The 24480-nt window shown below is 34.4% G+C and overlaps 1 protein-coding gene across 1 annotated transcript; it reads left to right on the forward strand.

Moving 5' to 3' along the window:
- The first annotated feature begins 11986 nt into the window (after window positions 1–11986).
- On the forward strand, window positions 11987–22604 carry LOC128556967 (mycocerosic acid synthase-like polyketide synthase). Its single transcript, XM_053543207.1, has 5 exons — window positions 11987–12139; window positions 12761–12964; window positions 14115–14296; window positions 15217–15391; window positions 15630–22604. The coding sequence occupies exons 1-5, from the start codon at window positions 12019–12021 to the stop codon at window positions 21173–21175; spliced, it is 6228 nt and encodes a 2075-aa protein (XP_053399182.1). The 5' UTR covers window positions 11987–12018; the 3' UTR covers window positions 21176–22604.
- Window positions 22605–24480: the final 1876 nt, after the last annotated feature.

A 24480-nucleotide genomic window follows, 5' to 3' on the forward strand; every position in this document is an offset into this window, starting at 1 on the left:
TTTCATGTAAATCTGGAGTAATTTTATATGCAAGATGGGCGTAAGTGGACTTACGCCTTTATTGCAGGAAATTTTCTGTTGAAGTTGGTAAAATTATGTCATGCAACAAGGTAGTATGTACAAAAAAGTAAATACAACTAAAGCATACTAGCACTTTTATACTCATTTTAAATGAAACATGTAAGAACATAATTGAAATTGAAGAATGTAACAGCCTATTTTAAAGTATCAGACTTAACAGCAAGATTTTTTTTATGTAAATCCGGAGAGATTGTATTTGCAAAATGGGCAAAAGTATTCTTTTGCAGTAAAATTTCAATTAAAGTTTCTGATGAATTTAATATTTTTTTCACGTAAAATGGTATTACTATACAACAGAATAGAATCATAATAAACTAATTTATGTCTGCATTTTCTTTAATTAAACTTAATATTACACATCTCATTTTTTTTCCTCCAGACCTGAATGAATATCTTTCTATTTGGCACTATAATAAAGGGAAAACAACAAAACAAAAGACTTTAAAATAGCAAAGCGGTATACAGGGAGTCTATCAAATATCAAATAGGACAAATGAAATCTGTCAGTCACTCTATTTCTTAAATTTCAGTCTTGCAAGCTTTATCAAAGACAAATGACATTAATTGTATATCTGACAAAATGAAAACACCACAAAATACAGGACATGACACACAGGAGATGGCCTCAGTTACCACAGCACAGTAACAGCATCTTTGCTGCATGTTATAACATGGCAATTTTCCTTGCCTATTAATTAATAAACTGAAACGGGGAGCGGTAGTCTAGTGGATAAGGTGTCAACCGCTCATTCATGGGGTCGTGGGTTTGAGCCCCACTGGGGTCACAACCATGACCTCTCATATGACACCAGTATTGGATTTTCCAGAAGCAGACACAAGAGTGGTTCCAAACTGAAAACTAGATGTGTGTATAAAGGACACAGGTGCCCCCACCTCCTGTCACTGTACATAATTATTATTATTATACCAGATTTATATAGCGCCCTTTTAATGATCAATTTCACGTTCAAAGGCGCTTTTCATAGTTCAAATGCAGCCACACAGGATGCATAATTCATCCTCTACTAGTACAGAAACAGAGCGATCTGACCAGAGGGACAGAGTGAGACAAAGCCCCCACGACAGAGAGATTTGAAATCAGATACAGGCTTGTCCGGCTAACTTAGCCTAGCTCGTTGCGAATAGACAGCCTGGTTCTTTAACGTGCCCAGTGTATGGCACTGATACACGCAAGCATTGCCTGGGTTCCTGACCAGTACACCTCTAGTTGGGTGGGAAACACTGAAAAGCATTTCTGAAAATTCCAGAGTAGCTGCCGGAGATCGAACCCCCGACCTCGGGATTGGAAGGCCAGTGTGCAAACCACTGAGCTATCCGTTCACCTATACATCATGGTTTCATGACTCTGGGTGAAATATCTTAGATACATGCAACACAATTATGATAAATATTTCACCACTTTAATGTGTATTTTTCACTAAGTCAAAGACCATAACTTCTGACTGGCTGAATGAAATCCCAAACAGAACACCCAAATGTACAAGTTCACATGTTATAACAATCCCCTGATGTTTTCTGACTCTAATTCAAATACTTCTTGAGATACAGGCAACACAAACTTGTTTGCACCTATGCATTTTTTTTACTTAATCAAGGCCCATAACACTAGTATGAACAAAAGAAATCCTGAATGAAACCTTAGGTGCACAAATTTCCATGCTGAATAATATTCATCCTCTTTGACCCGTGGTCAAATACGTTTTAAGATAAAGTGTGACACAAACTTTTATATTTATTTTATGCATATTTTTTATTAAGTGAAGGGCCATAACTATGGTCTGGCTGAATAAAATCACAAACAAAACCCAAGGGGGCAGGCACAGAACTTCTGAATAATAATCCTGTAATGTTTCATAATCTCTAATGTCAAATACTTCCTGAGTTACTGTTATATGACACAGACTTAAAATAAAATGTTGGTCAGCTGTGAGAGATCCAAATTAAAATACTAGCTACGTGCACAATTTCACTTAATGGAGCTTGATGACACTTTGTAAAATACCTTTTTTGAGATATGCACAACATAAATTTGGACGAAAATACAAGGGCAACTCAAAGTGCCTCCATCCAACCCTTGCTCACGAAATTTTGGATGGCTCAAAAATCACACAGTGACTGTAACAATGTTAATACCAAAAGAATCTGTATAGCTGCAGATTAAGCATGCCTATCATTTTGACATATTCCATCTGAGCACAATGCAAGAACCACAAATTGGTTTATAAGTAAATATAAGAAGATAAAAACGCCCAGGAAATTTGCTGAAATGGCATAGAAAATATGCAGTATACAAAACAAGAGCACAGCCTTGCGGGTGCAGACGCTCATCTGATTTTATTGTCTCTGTATAATAGAAATATTGTCTACCCATGATTTTCTAAGTTCAAAAGGGGCCATAATTCTTGCAAAAACAATTTAAAATTACGGTACTTGCTTTGCAGAGTCAGCGAATACCTTCACCAAGAATTAAAGCAATAGCTTTGACCTTTAAGGAGAAAAGTTGACCTAAATGTAAAATTTAACTAAAAAAAACAAACAAAAAAACTGATATTTTCCTATTCCAAAAGGGGCCATGATTCTTGCAAAAAGCAGGATGGAGTTATGTTTCTTGCTGTACATAGTCAGTTACTGATGTTGAACAAGTGTTGCAAGTTTTAAAGCATGCGGACACTGACGCAGACGTTGACACCTATCAAGCGATGACAATAACTCATCAATTTAAAAAAAAAAAAAAATCAGATAAGCTAAAAAGCTTCGAAAATTACCAAACTGGCTTCATGTATTATTATGTTACTGAATAATACAGTCACACTTACATTTCAAAGAATGTATGCTGTATGTCTTAGGCTGTGGCTGTTCACTGTAAACTATAGCCTGAAGTACTGGCTTTTGATGTATGGCACCTTTTTGATTTTCATTTTATTATTAAAGTAACTAAATTTTTTAAAAAATTGCACATTTCTACCTCATTTTGAATATTTTGTTTCTTTTGGTGCCATACAACTAAAATTTTGGTACAGATTATTGAGGAGTTTTTCCTAGGCCAGATGCCTTTCATGTATTATCACATTTCATTGCTGGACTTCCCCTTTTATATGTATATGGAGTTTCACCTACAGTTTTCGTGGGCTATAATCCTTTTGCAATACTGTACCGAGTAAGCAGGCACAAGTGTAAAAATCTTCAAGTAATTGGTACTGCAATTTATTTGTTTTCAAGAAAATAATTTTTTAACTCCCTTACATTTTTCAAGGGCAAAAAAATATTTTTAAACCATGATACATCTTAAAAAGCCTGCAAGGATATAGAACATGGACTTACTTCGACCATGGTACAACTTTACAAATTTCAAGGAAATTGAAATACCGGTATTTCCTACCATGATACATCTTTAAATATCTTTAAGAACAAGGATACACCTTTAAAAATCTTTAAGAATACAGAATATAGACTTACTTTAATCATGATACACCTTCTGAAGTCTTCAAGAATATCTAGTATATCCTTTTTATAACCTAGCCCAATTAATATTTTTAAACTGTATATTTTGGATAAAATGTTAATATATTCATTTTATTTTATGAGTATAGAAATCTTTCTATTTGGCAATAATTATTGTGGGGGCAAGTATGGCTTTCACTTTGAAAGTATTGGGCTATTAGTGTATTAAGTAGCAGTAAGATGAATGGGGGTCTATCATTTAACTGTAGCTAAATTTGATATTAACATATCCATGCACACAGGATGAATCTACCATTTGTAAGTACTGACTCTCATAAGCATAAAAAAGCTTTTCTTGACTTCAATGTCATAAAATGTGACAATACTACATTTACTTTAAGGGTCATGCATCAGGATAATGCCCTTGATACCTTATGATGTCATCATTATGACATCACAGAAATTATCTGTTTACACAAGCCTGTATTGCAGGATAGATATTAAGACTACTAGATACTTTTTTGCATGCAATAAGGCAGTAAGTCAACTTACTTCCATATTGCGCATAAAAATCAAGGCAATCTGAGATACGCCCTTATTGCAATATCAAAATAATGATATAAATAACTGAAACATCTGGTTTAAATTTTCACAGTATATAAATTAGGTCAAAATAAAGTGAAAAATCAAAAAAAAGTGATTTTTGGTAAAATATGTAGATACGCCCCTATTGCGTTGAACCCTCGATATAGCTGATGTTGAATTTAATCCAGAATTTAATACAGACATTGACGTAGTACAGCCTATGGCAATAAGAAAGTTCTATAAAACTACGATTTATCCGACCAAAGTCAGATAACAAAAATGTCCTTCATAAGACTTCGTCGAAATTTCAGTATGCCTGATAAAGTAATGTTATATACAAAACAAATCATGGTGTTACAACCTCAGCTCATTATGGCCTATCTATGTCTCAGCCCTTTAAATATTCTTCAAATATCTACTTTGGTCTCAAAATTGAACAGCCAATGAAACGAATGGTTTCGATTTTTTTGGAAATTTTGGTGCCTGTTCTAACTTACGTGTCTGACCTTAAGTTCATAAAAACTGTATGTACCCTTCACATATCTACTTTGGCCTGGAAACTGAGCAGCCAATGAAATGAATGGTTTCGATTTTTGGGGGAATTTTGTGTCTGTTCTTACTTACCTGTCTGACCTTTTGTTGATATAAAAAGTTTTTTTTCGAAACAAACGCAGTCAAACACGAGAATTTTACGATCTTGGAAGAACGTCAGTCTGGAAAAGGTATTCTTTTATCATGACTTGAGTTCTTTAACACAATTTTTGTTTTAAAATTAGTTTTACCATTTTAGTTTTATTTATATTGTGTACATTGTGTAGTTGAAGATCATTGTAATTTTGCTGCTATCGTCTGGACGTTTGTGCATTTAGCATATTTCAATTTCAGATGAAATGTATCACTTTTAAACATTAAAACTTATATGTATTTTAGACAAATATTGTGTAGTGATTAGTGAAAATAGTCTAACTTGCATCCTATAGTTTTTACATGTACAAATATAGAATTTAGAATTTATACAAACATAATTATAGTGTAATAGAACGGAACATCACTTTTTATGGTAAAGATTATTAACATCTCTTATAGTTCTATCATAAAATGACTGCGTGCCAAGCTTTGTTTTATGACCGTTTGTATGTTGGTTGTATTGCGCATAGATGAGACTGAAATAAACAAATATAAATGTAGCAATAGTGGGATATTGGATTAGCCAAGGGAAGTTTTCAAGAACTGATGTACGTGTGTGCAATAAATAACTTTCGACGAAGTCAATGATAGTTTGTGTAAGAGTACATAGCTTTAATGTTGTTTATATATATATATGACAAACGGTGTTCATTTTAGATATAACACTGTAACAGTGTCATCACGTCGCTCTAGTCTTAGTGGCCAAGAACAATATTGCTACCACATTTGATTTGATTACTTTTGTACAAAGAAGTCGTATGAGCACTGGAAATGATATATAATTACAGAAGTGTTTTCAACTAAATTAAACACTGTAAATTGATTAAACGGCGCGCAGAATAATTTTCCCGGACTGTACTCTCCTGATGTTATTCCACGAGACGTACAATCACTTCGTCTTGTTTAATTAATTTAAACTGCCTCTACTACAATTGTATTATGCATCAGTTAAGGTAGATCTGCACGTTTTGATCGAAACTGTTTCGAAACCAATACAATGTAGAATTTTATTAAACTCTGATTTTTCAAAATTTCAGAATATACCTAGAAAATTCAGCAAATAAAAAAGATGGGGTCGTGTGTTTGATTTTTTGCTAGACTGATTTGAAAAATAGGGACTTCACGCAATACTTCATAATGGGAGTCTATTGGCAAAACATGACATTTATAACGTTTTCGTGTATAGAAATTTTTCTACAATGTAGATTTTGATGAAACTGCTCAGAATTGTTAATAAAAACATGTCCTATGATTTGATGAAATAAAATGTATAGGTCCGTGTGCTTATTTTTGAGATATTTGACCATGATTAAAGTAAACCGTACATTTCACGCTTATTCTAAGACATTATTTTGCATTATTTAACGTGTGATATGTTTTAATATCATATTTCGAGTTTAGAAATACAGCAACAGAGTCACTGTAATAAATTTACTCACAGGTTGCGATTAATCCATAAAATGATTTTCATTTCCGTAATCCGAATCCAGTCTTTATTCTACGTTTTCCGGAAAAATGACGTTACGCCATCACTTCCGGTTTATCTAACGTGCAGAACTACCTTAACCTCAAATTCACGGCAATATCTATGCTTTACATAGCCAGCATTCAATACTAACAATTATGAATCATTCTGTTCCAACAGATTACAGGATATTTTGGACGCACAATTGTTTAAAGGACTTCTGTAAATACAATATCGCATACTATTATGGCATATTATTACTATGACATGTAACTACCGTCTGATTGCATTATCTAAAGTCAAGAAACAAAATGAATTACTGATTATAATGTTTGTTTATCTAATTTCACAACCGTCACGATTGTTTTTCTAGATTTTCGTTTGCATATAGAGACCCAATGAATTTCATAATTGTTTTAAACAAATATTAACTTTCAAAGGGTCGGATGTCTTAATTGTTTACTAGGTGTTTTAACTTAAGAAAATTTAGTAATATATGACTGTACTTTACAGAAGTGAGTCAGCTGAAACAGATGTCTACCGAGGACGAGATTGCTATTGTTGGTATAGGATGTAGGTTTCCGGGTGCGGGTAATATACAGCAATACTGGAAAGTATTGGAGAACGGGGAGAACCATGTCAAAGAAATCCCAAAGGACAGATGGAACATTGATGCATTTTACGACCCCGACCCTAATGCACCCGGAAAAACGTATGTGCGCCGGGCAGGATTCGTTAGCAGGTATGAATTTCAAAGAAATATACACGTGTATGCAGTGCATTAACAACACACGTTACTTCCTCCTCCCTATATGATTATCTGTTTTTAACTAATGAACTTTTAAACTTTTAAACTTAACGTTTTAAACGTTTAACTTTTAAATGAAAGATAAAAGAAATTTGTGCTCAAGGAAAGTTTAACATGATAAATAAATCGGTTGTGCTATCACTTAACCTTAACGACTATAATAATTGAGACAAAATTAATTAAATTAATATAAAAAATACACCCCATATCCAAAAAAAGGAGCTTATACCATGTTTGACAAAACGTATGGTATCGTGTATCAGAAGGTAACTACAATATGTAATTTATCTAGTATATAGTTATATGACCACTGGGCATAGTCACCCTCCTGTTACTGACAGTTACAGTAATATAAAAAAAATATTTTTTTTACGTAATTCGATTTTATGAATTTCTTACTTATAAGTAATATGTCGCTCGGATGTATATTTTACGAAAATATTATGCATGAATTTCATTAAAATGAAGTAGAAGTCTATGAGTTTTGCTTTGATGCTGATTTACATACTGCTGGAAGTAAGGACTTAAAGTAAGCAATGCAAGTGTCTCTTTTACATGCCTATTATCCCTACCGTACCATTTTCCATCGCTGTAAACACATGATTCCGTCAGGGTAAGCGAATCGTCAATTTCCGCAATGGTTATTTTAGCAAACAAATGTATTTTAGCACACACAGATGTTATGATAAGTACACAACTGTAATATAACATAAAAGCATGTGCTTTTACGGAAAAGTTTATACTTTTGATTAAACGAGCGATTACTCTTACAAAAAATAACATCTAAGTACGCCAGTGACCATTTTGCAGCCTGCATTAAAGATGAAAAAACTAAGCGAAAGAAAGAGTATGGTTCAAGAGAAATAACTTTTTAGAAGGCAGTGACCTTAAAGTAGTCACTTTGTTCATTTATAATTTTACATGTGCGTTAGTTTATATGTCTGTCTTTCTGACAACTTAAGGGATGGATTCTGTCAGTGAAAGATGACGTTAAAAGAAAGTGCAGTGTGCAAGAACCGTAATTCTACCAGACCTGCCTTCTGGATTATTTCAATTAAGTAAATTCACTTGTCCAAGACTTTACTCGATAATGAAGGGGATAGAAAAGAAGGGTGCAGTGTTCAAGAACCATTACTCTACTTTGCTAACTTTATTATCCCTAAACATGTCATACTTTTGTTTTAGGAATTACTCCGAACAGTTAGAGGGAAATTTAATTCACATATTCACAGATGATATTTAAAAAGAATACATCGTACTGGAATCATAACTCTACCTTACTTACTTTCGGATTATCTTCCTTTATTAATTGGATTGTCCAGGACATATCCTTTGAACTGCAGAATTAATTTAGAACATTGTCAGAATAATAGATAGCAATGAGAGGAAGTGCATAATGCAAGAAATCTAATATTTTCAAGTTAGTGAAGAATTTATTCTCATTTGTTCCATTTAAAAAAATAGTGCGTAAGATCACTTGACAAAGACCTGGGGGGAGCATCCATTTATTCCTCCGGTAGCCACAATTACTATTGTTATTACTTTTATACGCCCACATTCAAAAACTTTATATAGCACAAAGGCAGCCACTCATGGCACTAAATTTACCATCTGTCAGTACACACAGTGTGATCTTACCAGAGGGACAGAGCGCGAGAAATGTACCAGAACAGACATAGAGAGAAGTCTATTAGATAAGGCTTGCCCGGCTAACTTAGCCTAGCTCTTTGCGAATAGACAGTCTGGATCTTTTAACGTACACAAAGTTTAGCATCGATACACGCAAAGCCGTCTTTACTGAGAAAAAACAGTACTGACCTTTTTTATTTATGTAGGAGACACTCGAGAGCATCTCAGAAATTTCCAGTGCCTAGAGTGGGAATCGAACTCCAGACCTATGAATTGGCAGTCAAGCTAGTTACCACTTTACAATCGGGCCAGCCTTACGCGATGTATTTAGCTGTGATATTCTATAAAACAACACTTATGCGCTTTTTCTTGTTGTCCTTCCTTGTACGTATCTTCTTAATCCATGTGGCGCATACTATATCTTATTGGTACCTGGACCAGTCATGTAGTTCATGTAAAATCAAATACTATTTTGTTACTTTTGTTTCCCTCCTTAGTATAGCGTTAGGAAATATCGTTACACAGAAACCATTATACTTTTTTATTTTGATAGTGCCTTTTAAAGTCGATGATTTATTCTAATAAATACGGATAACTACATCCGTTCATTTATCTGGCAGTATTCATTTGATTTGTTCTTTAATCTTTGACTATACATTTTCAGTAGTTTCAGTATTGAATGTTTATCAATATTACAATTGATTTATGTGGTGCAGAATTGTTGTGTAAAATGTAATATACAAGTGTACAGGTATAATTTCTGCACATTTCAAAATGTCATGCCTGATATGAAAGAGATGTAGCTTTAACTATTGTAAAATCCCTACGCTCTAGGTCTAAGTTTTAGTGCAGATGAAAAAGGTCTACCGCTGACAGGAATAATAGTTAGGAATTCTGCATTTTCTTAACATATTCTCTTAAAGATCTGTAACTTGACGACTAGGTTACCCTGATGGAATCGTGTAGCAAATTTGTACTAGCATTAAATTTGTATTCTCGCAAAATATCTAAAACAACAAAAATAACGAAATCACAGAGCCGATAATAGGTATTACAAGGAATGAGTATATTGGTTGTATAGGCTTTGTTACGGATGTAACAAGGTTTCTTATGTTGTGGCTGTTCTGAGCACCGGACATAATTTATTTTGATTACATTTGTTTAATCCAAGGTTGCAAAAGTATACCTTAAATAGTATTTTGAAACATTAAATTTTCACAATCCAAGTAACAGTACTTTTATTTTATTACACGAACATACTAAAACTGGTGAGATGTCCCGTTTGTATAATATAACATTTACAATGCTTTACTCTTGTCCACCGATGCAATGACTCGGGTATCGAATTAGGTAATATATCCTAAGATTTCTTTGACAATGAAAAAAAATTACTGTTGAATAACTAACGAATTTGAATATTTGAAAACAAAATGTCATAAAAATACCCAATGGACATCGTTCACTTAAAATGTTTTCTTAAGATGTTTACTTTAATGTAGAAAATCTTCATCAGATGTAGTTAATTTTACTAAAGATACACATAAATTGTATGGATAGAGCTACATTCATGATTAAATGCCATGCGATAACGGTCGATTGTGAAAACACTTTTGTTGGATATATGCATTTATAATTTATTCAGTTAGAAGTGCATTATTTGTGTTCAATGTTTACAAAATACCATACTGATAAACAGCCGCAACCGTTGCAAAACGTGCAACACCGAGACGTTCATCGTGATTTAAACTGTAATCGTTTATAGTCCGATCATTCCCCCTCAATTATCGATGTATAGGCGGGGCCTTAAACGTGCAGTTAAAGTCAGGCCTCCTTTTCTACTTTAGTATAAGGAAGTCATGATACAATTTTAAACATATATGAATAGGCCCATCCTCCGAAATGAATATTTGTGAGCTTAAACTGACTGATTATTAGATGTGTTGAGTATCGCTTATGCCTTATCGTTACTGCGGGGCTTCCGTGGCCGAATGGTTAAGGTCGCCTGCATGAAATCACTTGCCCCTCGCCGATATGGGTTTGAGCTACACTCGAGGCCTTGAATTCTTCATGTGAGGAAGCAATCCAGTTGGCTTATGGAAGGTCGATGGTCGATAGTTCTAAGAGGCGCCTGCTTGTGATGAAATAATACACGGATGGGCACCTTGGGTCTTCTTCACCACCAAAGCTGGAAAGTTGCTATGTGACCTTTAATATGTTGGTGCAACGTTAAACCCAACAAAATATCGTTACTGCACTTATCCATTTATGGCCAATGTTAATTTTTACTATGTCTTTATTCAAGTTTAATAATTTAAAACTACAAAAGATAAACAAGCATATTTACTGATACAACGCATAATTCGGAAAGTATATCAGTGTTTCATTTTTATTTTCGAAAATGGCGAATATTAATGAAAATAAAGGGGTGAGGGGAAGCGTTTTCTATCTATATTTATTCAAGTTTTATCCTCCTATTTTGCCTGTCTATGTTCATATATGCTCAATAAGTGGACATAAAACGTCGACTCTGATAACGAATAAATGTCTAGGGTATAGCAAACCCAGTACTAAATATTCTCGTATTGCTTGGTGGATCTTTACGTAATTTGACACAAACATTCGTTTGCAGTTTACCTTTGAATACTCAATATGATATATACGTGACATGTACATATTACACATGGATTTAACTATTCATTGCGCTCTCTTGATGATATTTGAAGTTTTCTAACATGGATATATATTTAAATATACTGGGTTGATTTTGTAAACTGCCCTCATTCTTCATTTAGACCGAGATAATATTTGTGCCATTGTACAACTAGAAGACTTATTGCAAACGGCTCGCATAGCCAATTGGGACTGAATTAATTTGTATTTGTCTTCATGCGCGCGTTTCCTCTGTCCCAAAGTCCCCAAAATACATTTCTATTGTTAACCTTTTATCGGCAAAGGCCACCAATACGCGAATATTGCTCTCTACATTTTCTACATGAGCATTTCTGTGATTAACATTTTATGCTTTAGGAGTGTTAGAGATTTATCTGGCGGTGATTACTTTTATTTATATTGTCACTGAACACGATATAGGGTACATTGTCAAGTGAATGTATGAGTACACTAACCCAGTTAAACTTGAATACGACCATTCCAAGGAAGTGGTCCATTAATTTACTGTAATTGGTTGATTATCCCAGAGTTTTACTTTGGATATGTTGTTTTTTGTAACCATATTCAGACACTTTACACGTTAATTTTAAGCATTGAGGAATGGGACCATCGATTTCATGGCATCAATGATATGGAGGCGGAGCTTATCGATCCTCAACAAAGAATGGTCCTAGACTGTGTGCACATGGCTCTGGAGGATGGTGGGATTCGTAGAAAAGACATTGAAGGAACTGATACCGGAGTCTACATTGGTACTTATTTTTTTTGAGATATTGCTAGTTACTAGCTGTTGATACCTTAATTTGTAAACAATTGTTTTCATTCTGCTACCGTTATCTCTTTATAAATATCATTGACTTTTTCTTGGCGGGTTTAACTCTGGTATAAAACAAAATATATTTTTAACTCCTTTAATATATTTACATACGTGTTTGTAGTACTCATTCTGTTCTTCTAAATATATCCTTAGAAAAATTGTAAACATCGCCTCTTCAAATTGAAAAGGATGTCAACAAAACTTAGCAAAAGTTCATCTCAAAGATGAATGGCAATCAAATAGTCCGTGGATTTAAAACCGATGCAGTTTTACCGCGTAATCAGATTCTGAGCCAAAAAAAAGCAACACAACCTGAAAAAAACTTCAAGGGAGATATTTGAAAGCAGTTAGTGTTGAGAAACCACTAAAAGGGATTAAATGAAGAAAGCTTCAATTAAACTTTGAATACCTCATTCTACACCTAAAACGTTTGTGTCGTATATGATCTAAAGATATCAACAAATGAACAGTCTAGGCTACTTTTTATACGTCCAAGTTTATGAGATACTCTGTAAAATGACTAAAACTTATTATCTATATATCTATATACTTCTAGGATGTATGACAGATGACTACAAAGGGCATGTAATGGATGATAGTAGCATAAGCAGTACATATTCAGTAACTGGAACACAGGCCAGTATAATCAGTGCAAGAGTTGCTTATGCCTACAACCTCTCTGGAACTGCACTAACGCTCGATACAGCTTGTTCCTCCTCTCTTGTAGCAATAAATGTAGCGTCACAGGAATTGAAGTTTGGTAAGAAGCGGAATGTATTATGACCATATCTATACGTCTGGTACTAATGATAAACTCGGACAGATGATAAAGTCGGCCGCCTTCGAATTATTCGATTGCAATCGGTTATTTATATAATTGAACACACCGTCTAATAGCAACCACTTATAATACCAACTGGTGTAAACAAAAACAAAATTGGTAAATATTTTGTATAAATAAATGACTTGCATTTATCTGTTTAAAAATATCTATCCAAAATTACTGGGGAAGAGGATGTTTTTTGCACATGCTCACTGTCAACACATGAAGGCCTGACATTGGGTCACTTTTTATTACTTGATACGGAATGACTGTTACAGAATATTTAGGAAAGTTTCAATATAATACAATGGAGAAAATTTTGTAAAATTTAATGACAACGTGGTCGAATTTATCACCAGCCAACGTTCGTACAGTCCCCATTTTGCATACTCGTCTCGGGGCATCAATTCTTGTGAGTTTGCTTACTAAATACAAATTTAAATTATGTCAATTTTTTAGCAAATGTTAAGCTGTATTTAGATACCAACCATTGATAACAATTTGCAGAAATAAAAAAGTTACAGGTGAAAAACCTCATTTTTTCCGAGTTTATCATCAGTACCAGTTTATAAGGTACATATCAACTCACAGTAAATGTACTACGACTTTTATACTGTCCTTTATAATACGCCATTTGTGCCTATAAATGAAACAAGCGAGTGAGTCTACAAATTGACCTTTACATTGATTTTGTAATGCAAATTTGGGAAGGACCATTTGAACAAGTCTATGAGAGCTCTATGTAAACTTCTACAAAGTTTGGTGTACTTAGAATGTGTGGTTCATAAATGAAACTAGGATGTGAAAATATTTTCCATCGAACATATGTTATATGGTTTCAGCTAGTGGCCAAATGTTGACCCTTAGTGACAATAGTTTAAACTTGATTAGACGTAAAGATGTTTTGATGCCAACATTTCGATTGTGTTTCATTTAGACTTGACTTCAATATTGAAGTCTAACGTGTTTAGACATAGTCAAAACATACGTTTCTTGACAATTTACTCGTTTATTTCGTTACAATTTAGATATTTATGTATGTGCTATCTCAGCTATCTGTCTAATTTCTGATATGCTTATATCTAAGGGAGTTGCAGTTTGGCAATATGTGGAGGAGTAAATGTTCTGATGGACCCGCAACTTTTTGTTGCTTTATCAAAGGCAAGAATGTTATCACCGAGCGGACAATGTAAAACATTTACAAATGAAGCAGATGGATATGCCAGGGGTGAGGGTTGCGGCATCGTGATTTTGAAGAAACTGAAAGGGGTTAGTGTACCTATTGCAATTTGCAAATTAACACCGAAGAAATTCTTCAATGATATTAATTTCTCTAGAATAAAACAATTTAATACGTGGATCTGTTAACATGAAATTCTTTATCTATAGGAGATATTTAATCTTTACCAAAGTTGTTATTTTGATATTTGAATGTTCACAAAAATACTAAATCAATGTAGATTTATCTACCAAATTTAACTACATTACATCTATATTTTTACTGTGTTATCTGAATTACGATATTTGATTTACTTTTACATTGCTCATATAAACACTTATAAATCTCTAAACATTTTCATTTACTTACAGTTTAGATATATTTATGTTTGAATTAAAGGAATATACAAATGATGGCAACGCCTACTTTAACATACCTCTTTCCTCCGTAAATAGTTTTTCCAAAAGAACGTTGAGGCACAAGTGTTATATCAAAGGCCGCTTGATACTAATATAATACCAAAACGAAACGTTTGATTGTATGTAATTATTTTCTTCTATGAATGTAATAAACCGCTAGGTCTTTCATCTGTACGGCGGTACACCACTCATTGCTGTCTGATAAATCAGGAGAGAGTGCAAAGAAACTAGATGATCAAACTAAACAAATTATCATAAATGACACTTATTGATGACCTATCCATGAAAATAAACAAAAACACTTTATCTCCAAATGAATATCGATTAAAAAAAATGGTTTATGTCACTTTACTTTTTCTTATTTCGTAATATTCTCTTTAAGGTAAGAGATCAATCAAATAAAAAACAGTTATGTTCGTTATTTTACATAGTAGTGCAGAAGTTTCAAGATGTCAGGAATTTGGCGTTTTCTTTTTATGTAAAACCTTGCCTTCAAGCTTCGTAGAAACATTAAAGAAATAAAACTATAAGCATATATTACTTTTGAATAGGCATTGAAAGATGGAAACAAAATATGGGCAACTATTAAAACAGGGTCAAATCAGGATGGTCATATGATAGCTCCAATAACAGCACCTTCTGGGATACAACAGGAAAATCTGATAAAGAAAGTGTATACAAAATATGCCATTGACAAATCAAAAATACAAGTTATTGAGGCACATGGTATGAACAGATTATTTTTTAATTAAAATCTTAGAAACATGTGATAAACATAGTGTATATAATTATCTTGATGAATATCTTAATAAATTGTTCGTCTACGTAATCAAGAAGCATACTACAAAGTGTGTGTTTAAGCTACATAATTACTATGCTGTTAATATAGTTCAAATATATTTACTTTTTCCTTCCTTTGTGAAAAGAAACATGTAAATTTTGCGGATTTTGTTGTTTTGTTCAGGTACTGGTACACCGATTGGGGATCCAACTGAAGCTAATGCTCTTGGAAATAACTTTGGAAGAGTTGCAAAAGCGCAAGGTGATGTATATATAGGGTCTGTGAAAACTAATATTGGTCATCTTGAAGCTGCTGCCGGTGTTGCGGGCATAATCAAAGTTCTTCTCATGATGAAGCATGGAACTATTGTTCCTTCACTGTGGTATACAAAAGAGAATGAAAATCCAAAACTAAATCTTTCTAAGTACGGGTTTCTTGTGCCAACAAAATGCGTAAAATGGGACAGTCCAGCAAATATACAACGATTAGCATGCGTTAACAGTTTCGGTTTTGGTGGAACAAATGCACATGCGATTGTTGAAGAATACAATAACCCAAGTGAACCTTTTTGTAAAGAATCAATGCCGCCGGAATCTCTTCCGTACTTGGTAACTTTGTCTGCGTTTGATAAAGACACTCTTATTTCAAATGTTCAACATTTATATGATAGCCTTAAATTGCAGGATTATGACTTGGCTGTTTTATCATGTACGTCAACATGCAAACGGGATCATAGGAATTACAGGAAAGCATTTTTCGGCAAGAGTCAAGAAGAGATCCTCGGTCAATGCAGTACATTTCTCAATATAAGTGAAAGCGTTCAGGCAGCCATTGAGATGAAGAATATTGTCTTTGTGTTTTGTGGAGTAGGCACTGCGTGGAATGGTATGTGTAAATCTCTGATGAAAATTGGAACATTTGAAGCAGAGATACAAAAGCTAGACAACTTTCTGAAGCCATTGACTGGATGGGCGATTTCAGAAATCTTTTACGAAGGCAGAGAGATTGTATTAGACCCAATGGTGGCACACATAGCTATATTTGCCTGTCAGGTGGGTCTTGTGGCTTTATGGAGACATTATGGAATAAAGCCAGATGTAGTTGTGGGGCAGTCCGTCGGAGAGGTAGCAGCAGCATACGTTGCCGGTATCTTGGATCTACAAACAGCAGTAAAAGTAATATACAACAGATCAAAATATCTTGCAACAGTAAAGCAAGGTCAAATGGCAGTGGTTCGAAATGTTGCTGTAGATGTGGTCCAGAGGTTATGTGATGAAAGCAAAGGGTCTCTTCACATTTCAGTTTTCCAAAGTCCTATATCATGTACAGTGTCGGGATCGGAAAAAGCTATACAGACGTTCAAAGAGAGTTTACAACAGTTTGAAGATATAGATCCAGATATAAGGGAATTAGATGTGCAATGTGCTTACCATAGCCCTTACGTTGTCGACGCATCAAAGCAACTTGGGCGTGAAGTTAAAGGTATTACAGTAAAAAAAAGCAGTATTCCGGTTTATTCCACAGTTTCAGGAAAACTTGAATCCGACGGTTGGTTTGGATCAGCAAGTTATTGGGAGAATAATGTAAGACAGCCAGTGATGTTTGGAGCGGCAATTAAATCTTCGGTCTCAGACAAGAGGTTTACAGTTTTCATTGAGATAGGGCCAAGTCCAGTACTTCGAGCACATATCAGCAGCATTCTTAGAGACAATAAAAATTACGCAGTATATCCGTCCATGACAAAGCGTGATGAAATACATACATTGGCGGGCACACTGTGTGACCTATACGGAACGGGTTTAGATCTGAACTGGAGCGCTTTGAACGCATGCCATACCCGTACCACAGATGTACCTATGTATCAACTCCGTAAATATAAACAACTATATCAGAGTCCGTCTGCAATAATGCGAAATCAAGGAGTAGGATCTGTAAACATTGACCATTTGTATATAACTCAACAACCACAGAAGGAAGGAAACATCCATCTAAAAGCAGAGGTAGATGAGAAAACTACACCATTTGTATTTCAGCATGTCGTCACAGGTTTTATTTTATTACCAGGCGCATTTTATGCAGATATTGGCTTTGAAATATGTCGGGCTTTAGGACGTCAACAAGATTTAACATTTGTTTCATTAGAATTTTTGCGACCTGTCAAGATAGACAAGGGAATGAAGGCAGTTTTATATGTCAGTACGATTAATCAGAAAGACGAAGTATTATTTCATGTAAAACATAATCAAATCACAATGTGTAAAGGTTGGGTGCACCCTGTTACATTTGAAGAAACATACCACCACAGAACAGATATTGAACGATTGAAACTATCAATTGTTTACAATGGTAGCAGAAGTTTGAGTGGCAAGGAAATCTACGAGATGTTGGATTCAATGGGATTTCAGTACGGACCATACCTACGTTTACTTAAAAGCAGTACAAGTAATGGGAATGAAAGTTTGACAGAAACGATAGTGCCCAAAGAAGTATTTGGCGAAATAGACAAAACCACTATTCATCCATGTATTTTAGATGCTATGATGCAGTCGACAATTATCACAACATCAAAAGATTTGATCCAAATGGTGCAAAACGAAAGTCTGACACTTCTTCCTGTAAGTCTTGGTCAAATAAACGTTCTTCGAAAACCTGATAAAAAGATGTATATTTATACAAAACGAATAAATTTGACACTGCTGGAAACTGTACTTATGATTCACTACAACATACTCTTGATGACATCCGACGGTACTGCCGTTGCTGACCTTAGAAACTACACAACTTACGGAAAGAGAAATGCAGCAGTATCGCCTTGTGAATTGAACTACCGCATAACATGGCATCCGTTTGAACTTGAAAAACGTGACAAGGCAGACGAGCCAAAAACAATTGTTCTGACGAGTATGCACCTAGATGAAATCGAAGATTTTGTGACAGAAGATGAAAATAATACCATTATCCATAAAGGAGACAATATGACAAATGCAAAGTACGCTGACAACGCATTTTTGGTTGCGTCGAAACAATGGAATGGCCTGCAAAATGTCGATGCCGTTATCTTACTTATTGAAACTGGCGCTGAAAATGATATATGCCAAAATGATGCAGAATGGCTGCACAATATTATAAAAGATAACTGTTTGCTGTTCACAGAGGTAGTCAAAAGTATGACCAGACATAACTTTAAAGCTAATCTTTACGTTGTTACACAGAACACACAGGCAACATTTCCAATGAAGGACAGGTCAATAAACATTGTAGGTGGAGAGTTATGGGGGTTTGTTCGATCTGTGTACACTGAATTTATACATGGCGATATCACACTAGTAGACCTGCAATCATACAATGTTGACACTAAAGAAACCTTACACAGTTTAATCAAAAATACTTGTAGGCACACAGAACTGACCAAACTTGAAGTCGTCATTTATCAAAATAAATTATATGGAGCACAGTTCACAAAAGTACCTAAAAAAGAGATAATTCAGTCTTTAAGAGATGAGAATCGAAGCGTAGATATAGCTCAAAAGTCTTACAGAGTGTTAGCCTCGGTATCACAACGCTTCCCGGCACTGCTTTCTCCAGTTGTCGTACAACCCGAGAGTTCCAGTGAAAATGCAAAGAATCATATGACAATTCGAATAAAGTTCGTCAGCATGCATCCGTTGTTTATGTTTCCGAGAACGACTGGAGGCAAGAAGCTAGAACAGGACATATGGCAGGAACCACTTGATGATGGTCAGCAAATACTTGGTCTCGAATATGTAGGATATCAAGTAAACAAGCGCAAGAATGGCAGATTTGTATGCAAAAGTACAAAAATTGAATCCGAATACGAAGATTTCGATAATCAGTGGGAAGTTGTTGTTCTTTTTCCAGCTGAAATACTGACAGAAATGTTAGTTCCCAATGACTGCACGGTTTGCTTGAAAGATATACCATTTTACCAACCTGGGTTACTGCTGTATGCGACATTATCATGGCAAATTGTAGATATAGTGCAAAAAAGCGCTAGTGTTGTGATACATTGTAAAAACGAAACAGAACAACCGGCAACGATTTTACGGACAATGCTAAAGGACAGGAAGAACAGTTATATTTTGGATTTGTCAAAGGATATTAAAGACAAACAGGGAGATATTGATTTCCTTATATCTCTTGACCACTTAGATGCAGGTTTCTTCTTACTGGGAAAATGTAAGACCATTATTTGCTTTGAAGACAGCGTTTCTGATTCTTTCAAAACCAGAGTAGCGAAAACAGGAGAACAGTACATAAGAAGCATAAATGTTAGCGATGCACTGGCAAGAAAACAAGTGAGTAAAATTCTGCCCAAAGTTGTGTCGTGGCTACAAAAGAACTATCGACATCACACAACGACACCAACATGCACTGACAATTTATCAGATTCATCATCGACCTGTGAAGTACCACCTGATGAGCATTGTAGAATACCCTGTCCAACAGTCGATCTGATGAACGCACATAAAATTTGCTTACCCGTTAGAAACCCACTTGGTAACCTTTTTGCAAGAAATGGCGTTTACATTATAACAGGGGGTTTAACTGGATTAGGTTGGGAGTTACTTCTGCTCATAGCAGAAATGGGAGCAGGTTGTGTTGTCTCCATGTCAAGAAGAAATGTTTCAGAAGATAAGATGACACAAATAAGACAGATGGAGGAGCAAACAGGATGCAAATTTGTAAGTCTTAGAGCTGATGTAACCGATCTTGTTTCTGTACAAGAAGCATTGGAAGAGTTACGAGGCAAGGTACCGGGAGGTATGACACTAAGGGGAATTTTTCATGGAGCTGGTGTTATACAATCTAAGCTGCTTGTGGATATAGACGAAGATAATGTAGAATTCATACTTAAGCCAAAAGTGCTAGGAACCTTAAATTTGCATGTAGCAACAGAATCATTGAACTTGGACTACTTTGTTGTTGCATCATCAATTAATAGTCTAGTTGGATCACCGGGACAATGTACTTATGGGGCAGCTAATTCGTTCCTAGATGCGTTTATGGAATGGAGGAGAAGGAAAAGTTTGGCAGGCCAGTCAATAAACTGGGGAGCTCTCTCCGTGGGTATGGCGTCAAGGCCAGAGTTCACGGAAAATTTTTCAAAACGAGGTTTTAATTTATTGTCTGTCCTTGAAATCCGCAGCTGCTTTCAACAGGCGATGATGCAGAATTCTACCTGTACAGTTTTTGCTAATATCAATTGGGATATGTTTGCAAAGGACTATACAAACCCTAAATTGGCAAGAATAAGATTGCAGATGTCAGTCTTGATTGATCAGATGGTGTCTTTTGTAATGGAACTCGACAATGATGGAATCGACAATATGACATTTGATGTAGAGACCTTAAAACTTGCAGATCAAGGCGCACAGAAGCTGGCAATATCACAATTTATCTTGAAGGTAACGACTAAGGTTACTGGAGGGGACGTCTCGCAAATAAAATCTGCATCTACACTAGCTGAATTGTCCTTTGATTCCATGTCCACCCTAACATTTATTAATATCGTGCATGATTTCACAGGGTACCGAATTCATGGAGAAATTATGGCGAATACAAGCAGCACCTTGGATGACGTAGGAAATTTACTTTATAGTGAAATTTTTGAAACTGACACCAGAAAAGAAGATACCACAGGTATGCTTAATGTACCAATTGCTATTGTAAGCGGAGAGATCAACGCAATGGCACCAGTCGATAGTTAAGACTGCAAAGTGCGACAAATATGTAGAAATACATGGATTCAATTGGCTGTATGGTGATTAACTATAATTTCGTGACGAAGCTAAGGTTATTGAATTTAAAGCGTTCTTCCATAAATATTTCCTTCAATACATGCTTTGGATCTATTTTGTTGTCATAGAAAGTCAATGAAATAAAAAGTACCGCAAAAATCTATTCACAAATGTAAAATGCAATAGTACAACTAAGAAATTAGGATGAAACAGACGTCGATACACACATTGTAACACACTTATTAATGGAAGTACATTTAGATAAAATGTGATTATAAAGAAAGCTATATTGAAAAAATGTAATATTCAGTGCGTCGGCGAGACTCATTAACAAATGAATAGTCATTAATTGCTCCCATGCTTAAATTGCTGCTTCACATTTTATTGAATTGTAACATAAAACATGACTATACGTTAATGACAACTGAGTATGTAAAGGGAGGTTTTGGGTACATACAACATATCGGAATTGTACGATATTTTGTGACCTTGCGTTTAAAATCGGTTTCCGCTTACAACCTAGAATATGTTTAAGCCTACGGCCTTTAAAACTCATTTGATGATTGCTTGTGGTCAGCAGATGCATTAGATGACTTCAATCGAGTTGGGTAGTGTAATAAGGTCAAATGGCAAAGTAACAGTAAACGAAATACTGAAATTACATAGCAAGTTATCTGAGCCATGTAAGTAATTAGCAAACAACGCATGATCAAATTTCAGCACTGTGGTGTTGCTGTTGTTATGATTAACAAGTATATAATATAATCTGAAAAGTAGATATAAGTCAAATTCGTATACAATACAGTTATTGTTTTGCTGTTATTAATACCGATACGTATGGCTCATGTAGTTCTTTAAAGTAAATGTTAATTAATAGAGGTGCAGGGGCGTGTGGTAGGTGATGCATATCCATTGTCTACTTAGAACACTTCCCAAAGGTAGTGTGTTGTTTGTTGCCTAGTAGTGTTTATACTTCTTTAGATATGTGTCCAAAATTACATTATTATATGTTTATTACAATCATTATAGTCAAGCTTACACGTGTTTTGTTTATCGCAACATGTTTGAAATTAGGCATTAAATATTACCGTTATTGTTTTAAGATACGAGATAAACTTCATTTTGTTACGTTTGTTTTGGATGTTTTACTTTTTCATTAGTTTTGTACCATAGAATTCTATTGATGTCGATACAGATAAATTTATTTGCGTGTGAAGAGATAATCATATTTACTTTCTACAATCCTACGTAAACACACAAAAATGTACACAAACTTCATTCATTACTATGCTGTAGATAACTTTTATGTCTTAGTAAAGATTTTAGATTGCTGTTATATTTTATTTTGCAATATGTAATAAGTTGGTTATTAGTAATCTAACGTGAAAAGGAAAAGCAAAACAACAACAACAACCCCCCCCCCCCCCAAAAAAAAAAAAACCCCAAAAACAAACAAAAAGAAAACAAATAAACTTAACACGACTTAAACGTTAAAGAAAGTTTTTAAATAAGTAATTTGATATTTTACCAATACAGTTTCAGGACTGGGTAGTAGCCTTTTGCATTTGCTCTCGGACTGCAGCCTTGGGCCAGTACGACTTACCTAGTGCTTTATCAAGGCCAGTATGAAAACAAATTTTCAAAACAATGTCTAGTAAAACACTCGAACTGACTTATTTCTTGATCTGTGCAATAAACATATATGTCTCAGAAAACGCATTCGACTTTTATAAATTAATGTTATGTAGGAAATAAATAGCATTAGGTTCGTACAACTTGCCGCATGCTGAAAAGTAGCTCCTATATATGATTACTCTTCAAGGATTACTTTGTAATCTGCTCATAGTTATTATATAAATTATAATCTATTTCGTGGTCTATAAATATACAGATATTTAAAATGTAAGAGAACACAAAAATTAGATATCAAGACAAAGATATAGACCATTTTTCGGCATCAGTTAAATAAAATCCTTTTACCAAGAATGATCAAAGAGTTCAGTCTCATGAAAATGTAATATCCTTCTGGCGGTGACACCAAATTTAAACCGAATTTCTTCCCGCACGAAGTTATTCTTATCTTCATGGTGACTATTTACAAAATTTCCAAATTTGCTTTTCGGCCGAGGCGTTTAAAATAATCCCTACATTGCAGAATTGCAATTACTGAAATGGTTGTTAATGAAATCAGGTCATATTATCTACAGCTTAAGCAAAATGCTACTTACTGTTCAAAAAGGAAAAAGAATTTTCTTTTTACAACTTCTTCCTGCTATATATGCCGTTAATGTATTACATGTAATAACAGTCATATTTGAGCAACATTTTTTGACATTTTTCAGTTTTCATGCGTTCTGTTAGAGATTTATTTAAGGAACAAAACGACCCATTACATAGAGTAGGATCCGCACTCAAAATGTATATTTTATTACTTTTCATGTATTAAAGTGGACTATTTCTTTAGATTTCAATAAATATCTAGCTTTACGTCTGCATATGATAAATATTGGGATAATTCAACTATCGGAAAAAGGCAAGTTTTAAAACAACATGTAGATTTGGGATTTGTTTTTCAATCTATCTTGGTCGCAAATCCAAGATAGGCAAAGGGAGGGAATGATAATTCTACAAACTTGCAATTTTAATGAAGTTTGGCAAATTATATACATTTCAATGCAAATCTTTGACAAATTTAATACAATAGCGACTATATTCATATTATTCCTTAGGCAAAGTCTGTTTATTATATTTATATTTATGCTTAAGAACGCGTTCTTGGATGGGCAACCGGGATAGAAAAATCAAATTCTTAAAATACTGCCAGTGAAAATCTAGCACCTATTAAGAAATCAATGATCACAAATAAGTGTAAATGATTAGTTGTTTAAGTTTTGAACAAATCCATTAGTTGACTAAAATTTATTAACCACCTTTAATGATTTGAATCCCTTTTATTTGATTACACGTCTTTTGAAATGAGTATGTTTACAATGGCGTTGTATATAAAGTTTTAAAATATAAAAGTCATTTTGATATTTTATGATATTTTTTATTACTTTATATATGTAATGTTGTACCAGGCTAGATGCATATGAACGAATTTATTACAGAATTATTAAACTCTTCACTAATGATTTAACTTATTGACTTTTCAATAGCAAGAGTAGTAAGTGAGTTTTGATAAAAATGAAAGAAATACCATTTGAAGACCATATATCTTTAGGACCCTGGTCTTGTTAAATGAAATAACATTTGTTGATATAGACAATTGTTGC

Source organism: Mercenaria mercenaria, chromosome 5 (genome assembly GCF_021730395.1).
Source record: "Mercenaria mercenaria strain notata chromosome 5, MADL_Memer_1, whole genome shotgun sequence".
Classification (NCBI taxonomy): Eukaryota; Metazoa; Mollusca; class Bivalvia; order Venerida; family Veneridae; genus Mercenaria; species Mercenaria mercenaria.